At 38.4% G+C, this 22,500-nt stretch overlaps 1 protein-coding gene across 1 annotated transcript in view; it reads left to right on the top strand.

The window, feature by feature from the left end:
• The window catches only part of cnih3 (cornichon family AMPA receptor auxiliary protein 3), a 33,587-nt gene that overhangs the window by 9,957 nt on the left and 1,130 nt on the right, over window positions 1-22,500 (top strand). Inside the window, exons 3-4 of the mRNA XM_027153537.2 lie at window positions 4,665-4,712; window positions 19,957-20,069. Coding sequence (XP_027009338.1) covers window positions 4,665-4,712; window positions 19,957-20,069 — 161 coding nt within the window. The remainder of the gene's footprint in view (window positions 1-4,664; window positions 4,713-19,956; window positions 20,070-22,500) is intronic.

Raw genomic sequence — 22,500 nt, 5'->3', positions numbered from 1 at the left:
CCTGCTAATTTCCAGGAATAGCTTAAGCACGGCACCTTGCATGATGCTCTGCTGACTTTTTTTTAAAAAAATCATGAATTCTAATCAGCTAATAGCTATTGTTTTTATCCAAATCTGAACTTTTGATTCCAACGGAATACAGCTATATGGGCAAAACCAATGAAAAGAGCATTAACGTGTCATGAAGGGCTCAATTACAATTGTCGTATAGTCACTTCCCTGGAGCAAACCCTAATGAGGATTAGGAATGGTGTGTCACAGACTCATCTGACATCTGTGGATATGTGCAGTGGTTCACATACACTATAGACTTTTTATGACATGCTGCAGGGAACTGTCTCCCAGATCGTATTCCTTTTTTTTCTATGAACATTTCCCCTTTAGGTGCCCAACAACCCACCGTAGTGTAAGAAATTATGCTCTGATGCCCAGCAGCAAAACAGGCATACATGTGCTGGCCACTTCAGATACAGATTTTATTAGTCACATACACAGTACACTTATAGTTAAATGCCAAAAAGACAACAAGTCTGAAAGAATATTAGATTAGATTAGATTAGATTAGATTAGATTCAACTTTTATTGCCATTGTGCAAGGTACATGTACAGAGCCAATGAAATGCAGTTAGCATCTAACCAGAAGTGCATAGATTATTACAGGCTTATTTACAAGTGGCAGTGTAATAAATAAATATTCCAGTAAAATAGACTAAGTATTACAATAGAGCTCAGATATAACTGCACCAGTACAAAATATATAACATATACTGTATAAACATAGTATACTGTATGTATAGAACAGTAAGAAAAACAAAAAAAATTCCTAGTGAGTTGCAGTTCTGCAGACAGAAATGCTACGGAGGTGTTTGATTTGGGGGGAAAAAAGGCATGAGCTGGTAGAGATGAGTCTAATTATAGCCCGGGCTCTCGTCATGAATCTGTGGAGGTAAATCTGCTGCCGTTGTAGAGACCTGTGTCAATGATTTCTGTCCTCTGAAGGAGTTTTAGGTCTCTTGTGCTCAGCTTGCGAATCAACACTGTGGTTTACTCTGAGGGATAGTCTTGTGTACTAGTAAAGCTTGTGTATCTTATGTCTCAAGGATGCTGTTGGTGTTTAAGGGTTAAAGATGAGAAGTCTGATATTGAAAGCTGATGAGAATTTCCACAGGTGAACGACTGACGTCGGCAGGAGTTTGAGCTCCTCGGTTTTTCTGGAAGTCCAATGATTGAGCTTTCTTGTTTTTCCTGACTCTTAGAGCAAGGTTGATGTTTTTGCATTTGGTGAACAGGTCTAGAATCTTCCTCCTCTAGTCAAACTCATTGTGTCTGCAAACCTGATGAAATTGTTACCAATGTATCTGGCTGCATTCATGAGTAAACACGACATACAGCAGGAGGCTAAAGTAGCCTGTATGTTTACATGCTGACATTCACATGCTGTCAGTGTCGATGATGTCTTGTTGCCAATCCGTACTGTCTGGGGGTCTGTTAGACAGAAAGTCTAATACCCAGTCAAAGGTGGAGCTGGCTACAGTATGTTACTTAGCTTGAAGGACAATTTTAGAAGATGTGCTTTTCTTGTTCAGATGTTCACAAGTGCAGGGCAAGCGAGTTAGCATTGCTGAGGGCTTGAAGGAGAGCCAAACTGAAATGCGTAATTGTTGGGGATATTGGTGAGTATGAAGGACATGATTAGCTTTCCCAGCCACTTCATCACATCAGAGTTAAGTGCGAAGGATAGTCATTACACTGGGAGGTGCACACTGTTTGTTTTCCTGAAACATTAAGGCACGATCTCCGCAGCATCCGATCCCACACTATTGCACCGATATATATATATTTGGCACATGTGCTGTAGTGATGTGACAATAAAGGTGACTTGACTTGACTTGACTGTGTAATATAGTAAAAAGTCTGTCAGCTGATTTCAGCATGCATAGAGCAGGAACTTATTGTGCATTCTCTGCTGGTTAAGACTGCTTAAGATTCTGCTTTAAGCAAAAAGCAGAAATAAAGACAAATGATCAGAATTGTGAAATGAGTGTGATGGAAAGATCTTCATGCCTCTTTGGTCATGGTGCAGCAGTGAATCAGGGTTCTATCACCTCTAGTTCTAGTGATTGTTCTCAGCTATTGTGTGAAGCGCTTCTGGGTAGCGGTTTTCCTGCTTGTGAGTAGTGACATGTTATCATTAGCATCCACCCAAACGTAAACAGTGATGCACAGAACGAAAGAGGTTTCTCGGGGCATATAAAACATATCATTTTATTGTAAGACACTATTTCAAATGTACATCGCAAGTTGTTGATAAAAAAAAAAAGAAAAAAGAAAAAGTGACAGAGTTGTGAATTTGTTTATATAATGTGCCCATGATTGGTGGCTATTTACTAAAGGGAGGCATTTGTGTGTTTCTCCGTATTCGTGTATTAAAAATGTATTATTTGTTTGAGATTTAGGAAGGAAAACTAACTGTAGCTTAACCACTAAATAGAAGGTAAAGCAAATGCCTTAAAAAGGGACCTTCTACAATGTTTAATCTACTCCTATAATCTTAGATGCCACAGCTGTCCATTACCGAGGGCCAAAGAGAGCCCAACTGGCCATGCGTGAGAGGGATGGCATATTCTCCCTTCTTAGTCTCAGTAAAACTTGTCAGTTTTGGGCATCTGTATCCTCATAGATATGTCAAAGGGCATATAAAAGGCACATATCCTGTTTTCAATGTAGCGGCAAGGCAGACCATCCCTCCCCCCAACGATCAGGGACTCTGTCAATCCACAGCTGATGTGAGAAGAACTCTTTGCAGAGTAAACCCATGGAGGGGTGCTTGACCAGACAACATTCCTGGCACGGAGCAGTACTGTTGTTTCTACATGCCTCAAGACAACCACCATCGTCCCCGTGCCAAACATGTCTACTGTGTCTTTCCTCAATGACTATCATCTCATCTCACTCACACCCATTGTGATTGAGTGCTTCATGAAGCTCATCATGAGGCACATCAAGACCCAGTTACCAGTCTTACTGGACCGTGATGGGTCTCATTGGCAAGAATGGGTCAGCATACAGAGGAGGAGGTGCACAGAGTGACCACCCTCAACTGCAACCTCATCTCCAAGAAAGTCCAGCAGCATCTCTACTTCTTACAAAGGCTGAGGCAAGCAAATCTCCTCCCGGATCCTGACTAGGTTTTACAGAGGGACCAATGAGAGCATACTGAGCAGCTGCATCACCGTCTGGTTTGGGAACTGCACCATCTCCGACCCTGCAACGTACCTGTATAGTGAGGACGGCTGAGAAGATCATTGAGTCTGGGAAAAGGTACTGAAGCATTGACCAGACTGTGTACCAGATTCTTTCCACAAGCCATCAGACTCCTCAATAACTGAACTGAATTGTAGCAAGCACAATATACACACGCTCAAGTGTATGGACTGCGCTGACCTATACCAAATACACACTCTTCCAATATACATCCATGTCTACAGCCCCACCCATATCAGACTGTTTTGCACGTTGTTTTTGCTCTTTGCACATGCTGTCTTGCACATTTCAGTCAATTGCTGTTTTGCACAATTCATTACGATACCTCATATAACTGCTGCTACTATATTATGTGATCAGTATGTACACTGATCAGTGCTGCTTTTGTGTATTGTCTTTTGTGTGATGTCTTGGTTTATATATAATATAATATAATATAATATAATATAATATAATATAATATAATATAATATAATATAATATAATATAATATAAACCAATGGTAAATTGTTCATATTTTGCATTCATTATGCATTCACAACTGCTAGCACACAAGCTAGATTATCTCATCAAAGATATAAACTGACATTATTAGTTCTAGTTTATATTACTTCAGAATCAATAACAATCTATTAGGAAGGTTTGCCAGAAGAAAGCACAGACAGAGGGATTGTCTGCATCTCCTGGCCAGCACGGTAACCTGTAACAATGGAGACTCGGAGAGAGAGAGAGAGAGAGAGAGAGAGAGAGAGAGAGAGAGAGAGAGAGAGAGAGAGAGAGAGAGAGAGAGAGAGTTCGGATTAATGTGTGAGAGGTTTGTTGAAAGAATTAAAGATGACAGCAGGAGTCATGGAAACAGTAAGGCAGTCAGAACTTATTCAACACAGACTGGAAAGAAACAAAAAGGAAAGTACCTGTAAAAAAAGGTATCTGGTAAAATTCTTCGCCTATATATAAATAAACAAGGCAGGAAACTGGAGGTAAATCTAGGCTACTATTCAGGAGACTGCTGTTGGGGTAGAGTTAAGAGACTCGTCTGGTCAGATCTGGGTTCTCCTGGGGAACGTTTGCAATAATGGTTGGAGAATATCCTGACACAACACAGGTTCAGTTCAACATGTGTGTGTGTTCAGTTCAACATTCTTTTTGAATCAAACCAATCACATTGTGCAATCTTACATCTGTCTGAACACATTTCTTTCCCACGTCTGAAATAGGGAATCTCCGGGGATCAAGATGATGCTGATTATTCTTTCATTACACCATATGTTTTCTTTCTGAGCCTTTTGCTCAAGATCGATAACTCAATCAACCACATACAGTAAAGCCTTTCACAGAAGTCTCAGCATATTGAAATGAATATTATGGAGGATTTACAAGTTGTTTGTTTCTCTCAACAGCGTGAAAGACTTCGGAACATTGAGAGAATATGCTGTCTGCTCCGAAAGGTAAAAAAAAATAATTTAGTTCAACAAAGCACACACTATATCACTATAGTTAGTGAGAAGATAAAGGTTAAACTAGCTGCTTACTGCCCCAATGCCTACGTTGCTTAGTTTAGTTGGCTGTAATGGTTCTTCCAAAGAAGTTGGAAGAACCATTACATTATTTTTCTGGTTTTAGACTGGTCTCGCTGGTGATAGCGAGAGTTAGCCTCTCGGCTTGTCCAGCTTGGTCTGGCAGGCAAGACGGCGGGTGTTGGCAGGTCTTCCAGTCTGGATTTACTCGTCTGTACTGAACAGTGGTCTCCTAGTCTGGGAGCACAAAAACCAATGGCATGCTTAGGCCTGTGATGGGATGAAATAGTGAAGAGATCATGAAAGTTGCATGGCAGGAGTGGTATGATTTGCAGGTGATATGTGATATGCCAACCATATTTACCATATGTCAAAAGTTAGACAGCTTTCCTCAGCTGTGTGCCATGCTGTCAATCTGTTTATTATTTTGCCATTCTTATACCATGATATATAATACAGTAATGTAATATGTAATTATGTGTATAAATAGATACACAATAGTTAAACTTTCATTTATTTCTGTAAACCGATCGGTGACAAATCTATCAAGGTTTATTAACGTCCTTATTAACGTCCTTATTAACGTCAAGCACACAATTCACTTTCCCATTTTAATTCCTGAAAAACTGGAAACCAAAAGAAACTAGAAATGAGAAACCAAAGCAACTCTCCCAGTAGTCCTTATTGCAACATGTGCCCACATCGACAACTTGCCTCGTCCCGTTACATGGAAAAGCTTGTGGTATAAATGATCAGTAATTATTAAATACAGTACGCCTGTGGACAACAGAATGTTCCAGTTAAACGATGATTCCAAGCAGAGAGCAATTCGGCTTAAAAATAATGGGACAACACCGACTTCCTCGACACGTTCTGAATAAACAAAAACGGCTTAAACGATCTGGAGCCGTAATACTGTTATAGCTCTCTACTGCACCTAAAATATCCCTAAAACATGTTTGCACTCTTTTATATTGTGGACTTATTTTTACGTATTATATCGAAAACACAACTCAGTTCTCCTGTTGTCTAATTCACTGTTTATTATAATTTACATTTTGAAAGTTTTTTTGGGGGTGACGTTGCCAGGATGAGGACACCTGATTATACATGTAAATGTATTTTATTAAAACAGATCCATTTGTTGTTGGTCAGTGTTGCAGTGTGACATCCATGAAGCCACCTGACAGAATTTAGGTTCACTCAGATTTAGGGAAGTCGCACTGCTAAAAGAACCACACAGAGTCGGTGGTCAAATAGCAAAACTTCAAAGTTTCCTGAGACAAACAGAGTATTTATAGAAAACAAAGGGATAGACTTTGGCGTTATCTAAAGGAAAGAGCTACCTTATGATGATTAGTGTTAGGGAAATAGGCCAAAATGGTTATCACAGTAATCGGTATAACAAAATACAATATCCAGTGGCCACAACCACCGAGAGGACGACCATGAGAAAGGAAAATGAGAAACTGGAAGAGGAAGAAGAATATGAAACTGTAGTGTACAAGATCTTAATGGACAGATTGAACAGGATGGACTTCACTTATAGGGTAAGTATCACTATACAGTTGTTATTATTAAATAAAGTAATATTCTTTTTTTAATAGAAACTGTAAAATGTTAAATTGCAACTAACTGATTTGTTTTTTTTTTACTATTCTGTTTGTTAGTCAGCTGATAGTCCTTGTGGTTTGCTATGGGGGGCACGGTGGCTTAGCGGTTAGCACGTTCGCCTCACACCTCCAGGGTCGGGGGTTCGATTCCCACCTCCACCTTGTGTGTGTGGAGTTTGCATGTTCTCCCCGTGCCTCGGGGGTTTCCTCCGGGTACTCCGGTTTCCTCCCCCGGTCCAAAGACATGCATGGTAGGTTGATTGGCATCTCTGGAAAATTGTCCATAGTGTCTGTGTGTGTGTGTGAATGAGAGTGTGTGTGTGCCCTGTGATGGGTTGGCACTCCGTCCAGGGTGTATCCTGCCTCGATGCCCGATGACGCCTGAGATAGGCACAGGCTCCCCGTGACCCGAGAAGTTCGGATAAGCGGTAGAAGATGAGTGAGTGAGTGAGTAAGAGATGCTTTACATGAAAGACATCTTACAAAAGCAACACAGATTTCATTGCTTTAATTTGTATTTGTTAACAACCCTAGACCGAGTAAGTAGAGTAGCATAAAGTATCTTATTATATAAATCTGCTCCTTATGTCGCTTTATTACCGTTAGTGTTAGGGGTGCTAAGAGTTTAGGTGCATTTTTAGGAAGGAGGTTATGTTTTGCTGACATTCTAACAGGCACCTAATACCAGGTCATCTAAAAAAGAAAGCAGTGTCTAACCAGAAAATGTATATTTAATTTTTCAGTTCAATTCAGTTTATTTGTATGGCACTTTTAACGTCTGACGTTGCCTCAAAGCAGCTTTACAGAAACAGATTAAAAAATTTGACATTTTAAACTTCGGTTATTATTTATTTATTCAGTTATTTCATTTTTATCGCTAAAGAACAAGCCTGAGGTGACGGCGGCAAGAATAAACTCCCTGAGGTGATATGGTTCCACCTTTAGAGGAACCGGACTCAGAAGGGAACCACATCCTAATTATGGTGACAGTAAATTATATAAATGTAAATAATGTCCTTTCTGCAACAGTTTATAGTCAAGTGGAATTGTGTAACCAAGACCTCCTGAGGAACTATCAGGTCAGCGTTGTGTCTGAGATCATTACAGACTTAACACTAATTCCTTCCTGCCGAAGTCTTCAACTATTCACTGATGAAGACCCGAGCACAATACTGACCAATGCTGACTTTCCTGGGAGCACTTTAGTAGGTTATAGCGTAGTTGTGCCATCATACACAAGGTGCTCTGTCCCTGTCGTCTATCCATCACAATTCGGCTCTTGTCAACGTCACTCAGATTTTCACGCTTGTCTATTTTTCCTGCTTCCATGGATTTGACGGACCGACTGTTTACTTACTGTCTAATATGTCACACCACCTGACAGCTGCCACTGCAACGTGATAATCAATCTATTCACCTGGCAGTGGTTTTAATGTTACGGCTGATAGGTGTAGCTATTATTTAGTCATACTTTATTTTGGTTAGTTTTTTAGAAAAATTACGAAGAAGAATGTTTATCCAGTTCTGGGAATGGGAACAATTTTCATTAACTTCAGATTGATGTCTTCTCTAATTTTCTCCTCTCTTTATTCAGGATGCTGAATTGAAATGCAAACCATCGAAGACTGTCAATCAAGAGCCGCACCGAAGATCTGTGACCTTGCAGCATTCTGTGAAGGTTCCATCTACACAAAGTTCTCTATACACATAGAGAACAGACAAAGTGTACAGACCTTAAGACCTACAAAAATCGTCAGTGTGTAAAATCAGCACACATAATTAAATGTTTTTGGTCAAGCTTCTAATATATTTTATGTTGATTGATTAAATAAATCTATTTTAAATGAACTGAATGCACTGGAATGCATAATTCTTCATTAGTCAAATGAATACAATATAAAATAGGGAAAACTTTTTTGTACTCAGTATGAATCATCGCTTTCAAGAAAATGATAGCAGGATGAAATTTGGGGATGAAATCTACACATACGGGTCCATGAGATACTATACAATGGTGTGTGTGTGTGTGTGTGTGTGTGTGTGTGTGTGTGTGTGTGTGTGTGTGTGTGTGTCATGAACATCACATTGAAGCCAAACAGTGGAAGTGGTTCGGTTTTAATAATTTAAGGCTCGTACAGGCTTATACAATATACATATATTACTACATTGCCCTGTCAGGGATGTTATAAGAGTGAAAAGCATGTAATGATCCCAGTCATTAGTGTCACTCATTCAGGACAGAGCTAATTATTGTGTTATTAATTTGAAGCTCTAGACAGCCTGACAATCCAGAACCAAGCTGACCAGTTGAAGCTGGTGACAAGCGAAGACCAGCTATCTTTCACCCCCATCAAGGATGATCTCGCGTTTGTTTCTGTTGTCTCTCCTGTCATGTATGTGTTCGGATTAGTTTACCGGAATAAAAAATCTGCCAAATGAAGATGTATACGTACATGTGTAGATCAGCAGAAATATTCATCTTTATAAATAACAAAAGCTAACCAACCTTTAGAAACTCTGTGGGGGAAAAAAAAAGTACATCCTATAATTAAGTAACACATTGAACCATTTTTATCAGCTATAACGTGTCGTAAACAATTTCTGTATTCCTTTATAAATCTCAAACTTCATCTTCTTTACATCGTTGCTTCAGTTAATTGAAGTTTGAGGTCATTTATGTATACATAAACGTCGTATGTGCTTACAGAGGCATGTAGGTCACATGATGTAGCTCTCGTAGGTTTACTTTATATTTATGAGCATTAAACAGTCTGATTTGGTATAATATAAAATTATTTTGTAAATAAACAAAAAAAAAAAGAAAGAAAGAAAGATGCCGATATTTCATATGGTGAAATATTAATATGTCGTTATAAGATTTGGGATCATTAAAGATTTTCAGAACATATCAAAATATCTTGTAACTGGCCGTAAAACTAGCAGAACCTTTCCCTTTGAAAAAAGACGGGTCGCTTTAAAAATAGCATCATTGTGGCTCAGAGGAAATAGACAGTGTTCAGATAGGCAGCGTCGGACCAATTAACCTGTCACAGAGCTCAGAGACAACATACTAGGCAGAAGCATTTCATGCTGCTTCTGTCCCGATGTTATTAGCTTCTTCTTCTCACGGCCGTTTCCTCGCATATTCTATTTTCTGCTTAGCGATACATTTCAGATTGATCCTTTTTTTGAAGGTTATGAAGATACCTTAAATACCCAATATTGGGTAACTTATCCATATTGGGTTTTTAAGTTATCTTATATGAAATATATCAGCGATATTTATGGAAACTGGAACACGAATACCACTTGAGTATCAACTTGATAGGGAAAACAGTGACTGGCCACTTTATTGGGAATACCAGCCAATAACATGGCAGCAGAACAGTGCAGGAATTTACAGTGCTTGAGTTTACAGGAATTGTAGCTCGGATAATCTATAGACAGACAGTGTACATACCCTGAAATGTCTTGTTGTTGAGAGAGGTCAGAGAACAATGGTCAGGTCGTACAGTATTTGCTCCCTTGATGCATGAGGTTTTATTTCTATCGGCAGAGAATATGAATTTGAATCTGGTCCATACTGAACAAATGAAGATTGGAAAAATGGCAATTGTTATGTTACCAGGTTTACTGCCCAGGTTCAGTTTATCCACTGGCTCAGATTGAAGTTTCCCTCAGTGATTTTGGCCCTTCGGTGTTCAGTGTTGTATTTTTTTTCTCTCTCACCTAACATGAGAAAATGATTCAGTGAATATTAGGAGAGAGCACTGGTATAATGTTAGCAATTAGCATTTAAATTGCTAATAATGTGGCTGCAGGGTAATATGTACAGTATAAAAATCATATAGTGTGCATCGTGAATTGGGAAAATACACGATTCAAGATTATCATTAAAAGATAATTAGAGCCAAACCGCTGTGTATTTACATATAGCTTCACTTATAGTATTTCCAGAAGCTTATTGCAGGTCTTGTGTTACTGGTTTACAAATATGGAATTCATTTTCCAGCCTTTAACAACCCACAGTTTCATTGACAAGGAAATTGAAAGCAAAGTCTGAACAGCTAAGTGGACAATTCAGTTCACATTCAATCCTAGATTGGGAGAATTGGTGTCCTTCAAAGAGAAAATGTGTGCACTTTCTTGTTGGTCTTAATTACCGCTACTGCTAAAAGAAAAAGACAGTAATTGAAGACTAGGAGCACTTTTGACACCCAATGCATGAGGACATTTTGCCACGAGTAAAATAGAAACTGCAGCTGGATTAGTCATCAAATCAAACAAACTGAGCAGATAATTGTTATGCATATTTTTAGATATATATATATATATATATATATATATATATATATATATATATATATATATATATATACATGTATATACAGCAATATGGTTTGACTTCAATGAAATGTTCACCCATGCAGATAAGTGAACATTATTCCAGGATACGCACATTGTCTATAGATTTTCTGATCTCATAAAGGATGGTTAGACCTCTGTAAGGACATTTTAATAGACATGTATCAATTCCCACGTTGGTAGTGTGCAATTATCTGAAAAGGTTCAATTCACACACACACACACACACACACACACACACACACACACACACACACACACACACACACACACACACACACACACACACACACACACACACACACACACACAAAGAGAGAGAGAGAGAGAGAGAGAGAGAGAGAGAGAGAGAGAGAGAGAGAGAGAGAGAGAGAGAGAGAGAGAGAGAGAGAGAAGCATCTGAATAGTCACACATTAGGTAAAGTGAAGCATGAAGTGCCACTCGTTCACATCCCTGTAATTCTAGGTAGTGAGAGGAAAGTGCACTTGAAAAGCCCTTGATGCTCCTCAGGACTCAGGAGCTTCACTTTGTCAGCATCATTCCATTAATTACAGATGGCGGTAACTTTAAATGAGCTAGGTAATGGAGGTAATGCTGGATGTTTAATTACAGGCTTACCATGCTAAGATGCTGATTGGACTTCAGGTCTTACAGATGATGTATTATTATTATGTGAAGAAATTTCAACTGTATATATTCTTATAAAAAATAATAATAATAAATAATAATAATAATAATGAAAAAGTCATGAATACTTTGTATTCAGTTATAAGGTGTACACATGCGAACATGAAATTTGTTGTAGTTATACGAAAATATTGCTCCCTGCTGACATTAAACAGTAAAAAATAGATGTGTGTTGAAGTCGCCTGTTCTCACGATTCATGTATTGTACCTTATCAAATGTCATGTAGACATGTAGAGGAACTCTTCATATTATTGTGTCTGGGTAGAATATAGTTATAAATACATTTAACACAGTGTTTCATTTACCATATGCTCTGTAGACATAATAAATCTAATATTCAGTAATCTTAAAATGTTGAAGGTGCTGACTTTGTACATTTTTGACCAAGGGCATTCTCAATATGGTGGTTCCTGAATGATGACAGAAGGTAGATAGTCGGTTTAGCCTGTTTGTCTGCTTCCTGACCTCGTCATTGTCACAAGGTCTCGGTTCTAAGACTTTGCATTAGGATGGGTGAAGAGCATATTACATATTACAACATCACATCATAATTTACACACAGTGTAACTTTACACTGACAAAGGCTGCATTTACACTTGGCATTAAAATGCGGTCACTATAATCCGATCAAACAGCCAATCAGGACACTGCACTTTTCATCAACATCACGTGGCTTCTGTATCTGGATATCTGATCAGATCTCTCTTTAAATTGCGATATTTAAACAAGTCTACAGAGGATAAATGGCTCCGCAAAATTGACCTAAAGTGGTGGGTTTTATTTTAATAAACATTTTCAACAGCAGGAGATTTTACAAATCTCGTAAATTGAGAAGAATGAGAAGGTTACAAATATTACTGAGGTGGACAGCTGGCGTAACGGAAACAGTAAAAAGAAACAAATGGGTCCGATATTGTTACTGAATTTTTTCTGTAGCTACGTCCAAGCTTAGCTTAATTGTTTGCATTGCTCCACAAATATATAAATGTGTGAGTGTCATACTCGCTCCATGGCCAAGTGTCCTCCATCTTTCAGATAGGTCATGAGAGAAGAGGGAGAATAATTATATTGGGCATGGTTTTGTGTGAATGCAACCACGATGGCTTTTTGTGGAAATTTTTGACTATTTATCATATATTTAATAAGCCGCAGCACCCAAAACGTATCAGTCCGCACCGCTGTCTCTATGGAACCTGGAGTGAATCAAGCGCGTCTCCCCTGGAGTTCTTAGTCGAGCCTGACACTTATCAGCCAATCAAAAAAAAAGAGGCTACATATTAGCCAATCAGAAAATAGCACTTTCTGGATAAGATTTAACGCAACAACCAATGAAAAAAAAACAAAACCTCAACACGAAACAGCTCGTCTCTGGACGGGACATTGTCCTCAATCATGTCCCTAAACATGTCTGGGCTTGTGCTGAACTGTTTTATATGGGAGCAACATTACACATGATAAAGGGGTCCAAAAAGGTGACAAACACTTACAATAAACACCACCAGTCATAATCTCTCTCTCTCTCTCTCTCTCTCTCTCTCTCTCTCTCTCTCTCTCTCTCTCTCACACACACACACACACACACACACACACACACACACACACACACAAACAAATTAATAAATGTAAATCAAACAAATACTTTGTATTGGGTTAAAATGTGGTCAGTGATCATTACCAAACACAACAACTCTCCTATTATTTATTTATTTGTTTGTTTGTTTGTTTGTTTGTTTGTTTGTTTGTTTGTTTGTTTGTTGTAAGGGGGGCACTTGGAGATGTCATGCTTGCCTTCAAAACTTGCAAGCCCTCTTTCTATCACAAACACGTTTACACTTGTCTTTTTGGTGGGTCTGTGGACAACATCCAGATGCAGGTCGCATTTTAACCCCAAGTGTAAATGCAGCCAAAGGTTTATTTTATTAACTCCTACATGAACATGTAGTGTTACATTTGATAACCTATGCTTGAGTGAGACTCTAACATTACCTACTATGTCTGGCACACAGACTTATCAGTTTCTTATAACCACATCTCCAGGATTCTCAGCTGGTCCTTCACTGGGGAGCAGAAAGGAGCGGTGCTCCTGTTGGGGGGCTTTAGCTTAGTAACAATGGGGGTAGAATGACTAAACATCTCACACTCAACATTTTGAGAAGTGTTGCCCAGGACATCTATTAAAAAATAAAAAGGGTCTCAGATACAAAGATGTTTGTATGAATGTAAATATAAAATTTCTCAGCGTTTGCATTTTTAAAACCTTTCAAAGATGTAATAAATAGCTTTAAGTCTGCAAGCCCATGCCCTTCTTATAATTAGCTCTGCCATGGCCTGTCAGATTGATGGAAGATTGTTCAGTAGCTCTGGTGTTCTCTGAAATATCTGTCAATCACCGTGAGGAACCGATGTGAACAAGCGAGACAGAGTGAGGTGTGTTTAGCTTTAGCTTTAGTGTATTTACTAGCTAAGTAGAGAGTGGAGTAAACAACAAATGAATATTCCATGTACTGACTAATAACTGGTTTATAACTGTCACATGATATTTTATGTACATATTAATAAATGTAACCTGAGTACATTGTTCAAAAGATTCCTGTGAAGAACAGAGCCAAAACATTCCAGTCCGACTGTAGAATTTGTGCTTATAAATTTAGTGTTGTTATGCTCAGCGATGTTGAACTGAAAAGTATATAAATATATCACAACCTACTCATGTTCTTCTTTCAAACAATGACAATATACTAAACATTACTAACATGGCTTTTATTTTGCATCATTTCAGTTTAGTATCCAGGTAAGTTCATCAACACATATGTGTATATATATACGCACATACAGTGGTGTGAAAAAGTGTTGGCCCCCTTCCTGATTTATTTATTTATTTTTGCATGTTTGTCACACTTTAATGTTTCAGATCAAACAAATTTAAATATTAGTCAAAGATAACACGAGCAAACACAACATGAGGTTTTTAAATGAAGGTTTTTATTATTAAGGGAAAACAAAGTCCAAACCTACAGTACATGGTCCCATGTGAAAAAGTATTTGCCCCTAACCCCATTAACTGGTTGGGCCACACACTTTAGCAGCAAGAACTGCAATCAAGTGTATGTGATAACTTGCATTGAGACTGTTACAGCGCTGTGGAGGAATTTTGGTCCACTTATCTTTGCAGAATTGTTGTAATTCAGCCACATCGGAGGGTTTTCGAGCATGAACCACCTTTTTAAGGTCATGCCACAGCATCTTAATAGGATTCAGGTCAGGACTTTGACTCGGCCACTTCAAAGTCGTCATTTTGTTTTTCTTCAGCCATTCAGAGGTGGACTTGCTGGTGTATTTTGGATCATTGCCCCACTGTATCACACTACCACCACCATATTTTACTGTTGGTATGATATTCTTTTTCTGAAATGCAGTGTTAATTTTATGCCAGATGTAATGGGACACATTTTCCAAAAAGTTCAACTTTTGTCTATTAAGTACACAGAGTATTTCCCCAAAATCTTGGGGATCATTAAGGTGTTTTCAAATCTGGCAAATCTGCCATGCAGGTCATTTTGGCCCAGTCTCTTTCTTATGGTGGAGTCATGAACTCTGACCTTAACTAGGACGAGTGAGGCCTGCAGTTCTTTGGATGTTGTTGTGGGGTCTTTTGTGACATCTTAGATGAGTCGTCGCTGAGCTCTTGGAGTTATTTTGGTCGGCCGGCCGCTCCTGGGAAGGTTCACTACTGTTCCATGTTTACACCATTTGTGGATATCGGCTCTCACTGTGGTTCACTGGAGTCCCAAAGCTTTAGAAATGCCTTTATAACCTTTTCCAGACTGATAGATCTCAATTACTTTCTTTCTCATTTGTTCCTGAATTTCTTTGGATCTCAGCATGATGTGTAGCTTTTGAGGATCTTTTGGTCTACATCACTTTGTCAGTCAGGTCTTATTTAAGTGATCTCTTGATCGTGAACAGGTGTGGTAGTAACCAGGCCTGGGTGTGGATAGAGAAAGTGAACTCAGGTGTGATAAACCAGTTAGGTTATGTTTTAACATGGGGGGCAAACACTTTTTCACACAGGGCAATCTCAAGAATTGTGCCAATTTAATTAAATTTATTTTTATAGCAATTTTAACAATTCATGTTGTTTCAAAGCCACTTATCAGAAAAATAGACACAGGAGAAAAATACAAACAAACAAACAAACAAATAAACAAACAAAAACACAAACAAAAACACAAACAAACAAACAAATAAATAAATAAATACATTTTAAGTTTAAAATGAAGTTACTATACATTTCTAACATCTATCCCTAATGAGCAAGCCGGAGGTCACTGCAGCAAGGAAAAACTCCCTGAGATGATAAGAGGAAGAAACCAACCAGGCTCAGAAGGGAACCCATCCTCATTTGGGTGACACTGGACAGGAAATAATGTCAATGTAAATAATGTCCTTTCTACATCAGTTTATAACAGTGCACCCAAGAGCTCCTGAGGAACTAACGGGTCATCGTAATTCGTCATGGGCTTCTCATTATCTGTGTGTGTTTGTACCCCACTGAAAATGTGTATAATGAAAAGTCTTAACGAACATCCGTTATCCTATAGGAACTTTCACACACTTTCAGGTTCTCTTGACCAACAAAAACCAAACAACATGTCATAATCATTTAATATATGTGACAACATGTCTCCTGATAGCCTTTTAGTGTTTTTGACATAGTATATCAACCATGAGGAGTTTGATCATTTATAAATGGCAGTCGTGGCCTAATGGTTAGAGAGTCTGACTTGTAACCCGAAGGTTGTGGGTTCGAGTCTCGGGCCGGCCACGACTGAGGTGCCCTTGAGCAAGACACCAAATCCCCCCGAACTGCTCCCCGGGCGCCGCAGCATAAATGACTGCCCAATGCTCCGGGTGTGTGTTCACTGCTGTGTGTGTTTGTGCACTTTGGACGGGTTAAATGCAGAGAACGAATTCTGAGTATGGTTCACCGTACTTAGCCGTACGTCACGTCACTATTTTTTTTTAAACATACATTCAACAAAAAGACAATATGTTGTCATATGGTCTGGTAATCTGAATGTGAGGGGTTTGATCTAGACTAGTCGATCTCTGAACCTAGCAGGTTCACTGTTGTACAACGTTGTCTCAAATCTGTAGCTTATTGACTTTTCAGCATACAGTAGGCAAACTGGCTAAAAAAAACAAACAATCATAATATTCATGACAGGAGTGCGTATCACATGTCTTTACAACATTGGGTGTAGTAAAAGAGATGGAGACAAAGAGTTGACAAAGGACAGAATCTCTTTCACTGTCGTTCTCTTCTATTTTCTTCAGTCTTTTTCTTATTGTGTAACTTTTTAATTTTTTTAGATTTTTAATTTTTTTATTTTTAGAAAAAGCTTTTTCATGACTTTGTATGAAATGTCTGATTTTCTTGTCAGATCTCATCATGTGCTCAGACATGATCAGACTGCTGTCAGTAAGTACACTTGGTATCAATCCATAAACGAACAAAAGAACTGTTTTCGACCTCAAAAACAACAGATTTAAATATCCATCTTTCTTTTCTCATCATCATAAGAGTAATTAGTAGACAGCTACACGTTTGGCTGCTAATTACTCTAGAATATGTCTATAAAAGCAGAACTTTTGGCAGATGATCCGGAGCGGTCGGGTGTGTGTCTACATCCTGCCAAAAAGAAAGGGCATGAGCCACATTAAAATATAACTGCAGATTATAAGGATGGAGTTAAAAAGGAGAGAGTGGTATGACAAGCATGTCAGGTAGCTCACTCCCTGGGGAGCAGCCAAAAGATTTCTGTTTAAACAGATACAGGCACAGAAGGTAGCTGCTGGATCATTATTTTGCAGCTAGGAAGGACAAAGAGTGAGAGAAAGAACACCAGCTCTGCAGAGATGAAGACAACAACATGAAACACATGACACATGCCATTGGAAGGCTGGCACTCAAAAAGCAAACGCCGTTGTAAACAGAATTAATTGGTTAGTGCACAACATTGAGTTTTTCCATTTCACCTCCATTTATTAATATCTGAATGTGTTAAATTCATCAGTCAGAACTTAACCCTTTAACGTTCTCACCTAGAAATAAATCCTTTCTGTGCATCTCTTAGGCTTCCTTTAAAATGCAAGTCTAATAATTTACTCTATTTTATGGAGTCTAGGATTATAACTTTGATTTGTTTTAACATTTAGATATCTGTCTGACTACCTACACGTTGTAGACATCTTTATACAAAGATGTATCTTTATCTCATTTATACAGTACAAGGCCTCGCTCAAATGTCCAGGAGTAGCAGAAACGTGGTGCTGGGATTTGAACCCAACAACCTTTAAATCAGTAGGACAACAGCTTGATACCACTTCCCTTTTATAAAGCTGTGGAATTAAAGTATCACCCCTGTCCTCGTCTCGCTTCACTGGCTTCCGGTGCGGTTTAGGGTGGAGTATAAGGTCCTGATGTTTGTGTTCACGGTCATCGATGGTCTGGCCCCGGCCTACCTCGCCGAACTAATAAAGGTCTACCAACCCGCCAGATCTCTCCGCTCATCTGGACATACCTCTCTGCTCACTTCCAAGTATAGGTATAAAAAGTTTGGAGCCCGGTCATTTTCCGTCCAGGGACCAAAACTGTGGAACGCACTTAAAGCACACTTACAGTACGGTGCATCACTGTGCTGAGTGTTTTTAAATCGCAGTTGAAAACTCATTTATTCATACAAGCTTTTAACACGTAGCCTCTGATTCAACTGCTATTTTATGCTCATTGTGTTCTTTCTTTTGTTATTTTACTGGAAAGCACCTTGTGCTCCTTTTGGTAATTGTAAGGTGCTCTATAAATAAAAATTGATCGATCGATTGATTGATAAAGTAAAAATAAACACTAATCTTTGCAAAACCTGATACATGAGCGGATGTTTAGGGTACACCATGACATGCACTTGTTGCAAAGTTTTTGCGGCCCTAAAATGAGGAAAGACCTCAGTATTAAGATATTAGTGGATATTAGTGAAAAAAAAAGATTAACTTTTATTGAATTATTTAATAAATGTATAAACAAAATACACACACCTTTAACTCTACAGCTGTATTGTCACAAAACTAGTTTATTATGCTGTGTAATATTGATAGGATGCTCGCAATAAAAGTCAGCAATTAAAGCAACTCTCTGTAAACTTTATTGCCTGACTGTACTGTAGCTTTAAATCTTTAGTATAACTAACTACATTTTTCTGCAGCGAGATGATAGTGTTGTAACAGTAGCTAGTATCCACTAACTCCATAAAGAATTGCAATAAATGAAATTGCAGATTGCTTTATTTATGGATTCACGACGATCACATAATGTATTATTATACTGTATATTATCATTACAAAATATAGTCTCTGGAATGGATGCTGCTTCAATCCTGTTCAGTTTAAATACGTTTATAACAAATAGTTTAAACTTTAGTTTGTTTGTTTTTTACTGAAATTCATATTCATGGGGCATTACTATAGTTTTTGCTATTATTTTTCTTTTAATCGAAGCGTAAATTTGTGTTTACCTTTAAATTTGTGTACTTATTGTTATATAAAGTGCTTTTACAGATTTGCACTTATTTTACAACCCATGACCTACATGAACAACCACAGATGCTCCCAACAGTGTCCTGACTAACCTAAGAACAGACTTACGGCTATAAAATGATTTTAATAAACGTGTATTGTTACATTTTTTAATTCAGCTATTTATTATTTTGGTTTATTTTTTATTTTTGAAGATCTAACATGTATATTGTCAATGACAACCTGGTAATTAAATACAAACTGTCTGCTGTCAGCCAGTTAGATGTAAGCAGCCATTTGATATGGGATAAGAATGAGCAATAAACACAGCTCTTGAATAAGAGGTTCTGCTATTGACCCAAAAGAAAAAGCTGCATTGTTGCTCGAATCTGAACATTGTGGTTCATTCACTTTTTCACTACTATTGTTTTTCACTTACAAACAAGCACAGTACTGTATATCGCATGTAAAATATGATGCACAGGGAATTTTTTCCTCCTGATTCAGTCATTTATGCAACAGAAATTTGCCTTTTGGAACATTTAGCCCCATCTGATCAATGTGGTTTAAATAATATTGATTTATATGCAATGTTTCATAGGACTTTTGCCAGATCTTCCAAACAGTGGTGTCACAAAGTTTGTAATTGGGCGTACCCCATTACTATACATATATATATATATATATATATATATATATATATATATATATATATATATATATATATATATATATATATATATATATACCACAAGTATTTAAGTACAAAGTCTTTTTAAATTTTGAATGAAATGTTAAGTCTGTTTAAACTATAAGACTATATTATGTTTTTGCTGTTCGTCACTATATAGATATACAGTATGGACTTCAGAAGTTATATTGGGTTACCATAGCAACCAAAGTAATGGTAATGTCCACTGTCTGTCTTTCCACTAGCTGGTGCTTCCAGAGTATTCAATCCATGGTCTCTTCTGTATCATGTTCATGTGTGCTCAGGAGTGGCTAACTGTGGGCCTGAACATCCCGCTGCTTTTCTACAACACATGGAGGTAAACATCTGAGCTAACTCCTTTTATTATTTTGGTCATATAAATGCTTTCACATCATTTTGTTTTATTTGGGTTGGTATTGTTTTGCTAAAAATATTAGATTTACACAAATTGTTATTGATGCCTAGTGCAGCTGAGTTGTCCTGAGTTGTCTAGTACTCTAATACTGTACTGATGGTGCTTCTGGTGCAAATGTGAAATATTTTAAATTTGAACAGTCTAGATTTTATAGAGCTAACTTTCCAGTTGAAATGTTGTGTGAGGGATTAAGTGTGTGAGTGTGAGTGTGTGAGTGTGTGAGTGTGTGTGTGAGTGTGTGAGTGTGTGAGTGTGAGTGTGAGTGTGTGAGTGTGTGAGTGTGAGTGTGTGAGTGTGTGTGTGTGTGTGTGTGTGTGTGTGTGTGTGTGTGTGTGTGTGTGTGTGTGTGTGTGTGTGTGTGTGTGTGTGTGTGTGTGAGTGTGTGTGTGTGTGAGAGTGTGTGAGAGTGTGTGTGATTGTGAGTGTGTGAGTGTGTGTGAGTGTGTGAGTGTGTGTGTGTGTGTGTGTGAGTGTGTGAGTGTGAGTGTGAGTGTGTGAGTGTGTGAGTGTGAGTGTGTGTGTGTGTGTGTGTGTGTGTGTGTGTGTGTGTGTGTGTGTGTGTGTGTGTGTGTGTGTGTGTGTGTGTGTGTGTGTGTGTGAGTGTGAGAGAGAGAATCTCAGGTGCTCACAGCTGAGGCTCAGGTGATGATATGCACATCACATGGAAGTCCAATAATACAATGTGAATTGTTAAAAGCTCTCTGCAAATAAATAGAACACAAAGCACCAGTGTGATGACGGTGTAACACATGGACTGTAAATCCTCATGTCTGCACCTCCTAAAGATGTGGATACAATTCTCACGATCCAAACCCTGCTTCTCGTTGTTCAGTGTATCATTTACCTGTTCAGCCTCTGATTAATGGCTAATGTCAGCCTTCATGAACATCTTCTGTGGTCTAGTGCTAGTTATCGCAGAGCTAAGGAAAATGAGCCGATGTAGATTTATAGCCAAGGACTAAGGTCAAAGCGTCTCTGTGGACAGGGACAATTAGAAGTTCAGATTCTGCTGATTCTTGAGAGACATTTTGTGCATAATTTACATTGATATAGTCAGGTAGAGTTCTAGTGTATTTACAGTCACAGATTTATCATAGAGGCAGATTCAGGTAGATTCTTAAACATGAACTATAGGCTAGAGTCACTTTTTATACAAGAGCTGTGTGCGTTTATAAACTGACCTACAGACTGAATGACCTAAAGGTTGACTGTGACGTGCAGGTCACTGAAACTAGTGAGATGAAACAGGCAACTGTTTGGTTTAAGTTTCACATTTTCTTTGCAACTTGAAACTACATGAAATACAGATTTAAAGAGAATATAAAAACTTTAGATCATGCTGTTTATTCACCTGTCGATGCAAAAAAAAAGGTAGCTCGGAGTTATAATTACTGAAGTCACATTGACACACAACCTAAATCCAGCTTTTGATGGACATTAAACAGCTCATGCAAGGAAAATATCAACGATTCATTACTATCCGGCCTGCACATTTAAAATGCAGTACATTTTTATGCAGTAGAGCAAATCGTGATTACCATTTTATCTAATAATAGACACTCATTATGTTTCAGTCCAGCAGTTTGTCTTAAATATATAATTCTATCAGATTTAGCCTGTAAATTACAGCTCTGTTCTGTGGCTTATTGTATTATGCTGTTGTTGATTTTGCTCTGTAATTTCACTCATTGTGCTGTGATTATGATAATAAGTATTATGAAACACTTTAGCATCATTTTATTGTACTCCATTATATAACTTTTATAAAGTCACTGTGGTTTGTTATGGGGGGGCACGGTGGCTTAGTGGTTATCACGTTCGCCTCACACCTCCAGGGTCGGGGGTTCGATTCCCACCTCCACCTCGTGTGTGTGGAGTTTGCATGTTCTCCCCGTGCCTCGGGGGTTTCCTCCGGGTACTCCGGTTTCCTCTCCTGGTCCAAAGACATGCATGGTAGGTTGATTGGCATCTCTGGAAAATTGTCCGTAGTGTGTGAGTGTGTGAGTGAATGAGAGTGTGTGTGTGCCCTGTGATGGGTTGGCACTCCGTCCAGGGTGTATCCTGCCTCGATGCCCGATGACGCCTGAGATATGCACAGGCTCCCCGTGACCCGAGAAGTTCGGATAAGCGGTAGAAGATGAATGAATGGTTTTCTACAGCACATTTAGATTGTAACACCCAGGTGTTTAGTCACATTAATTTTGCTCTGAGTTTCAGACTCACCAGATGAATTAAACCCTGATTACAATTTGAACATTTATCAAGCGCATGCTGTGTGCACTGGGAAAAATCTACTATCCTTAAATTGTGAATGAAGCATTACACAGCAAGAGCCTAAACAAGAAAGTAATAA

The sequence above is a fragment of the Tachysurus fulvidraco genome, chromosome 16 (genome assembly GCF_022655615.1).
Source record: "Tachysurus fulvidraco isolate hzauxx_2018 chromosome 16, HZAU_PFXX_2.0, whole genome shotgun sequence".
Classification (NCBI taxonomy): domain Eukaryota; kingdom Metazoa; phylum Chordata; class Actinopteri; order Siluriformes; family Bagridae; genus Tachysurus; species Tachysurus fulvidraco.
Note: the sequence above shows the minus strand (reverse complement) of the source record. Positions and strands in the feature narration are given on the sequence as shown.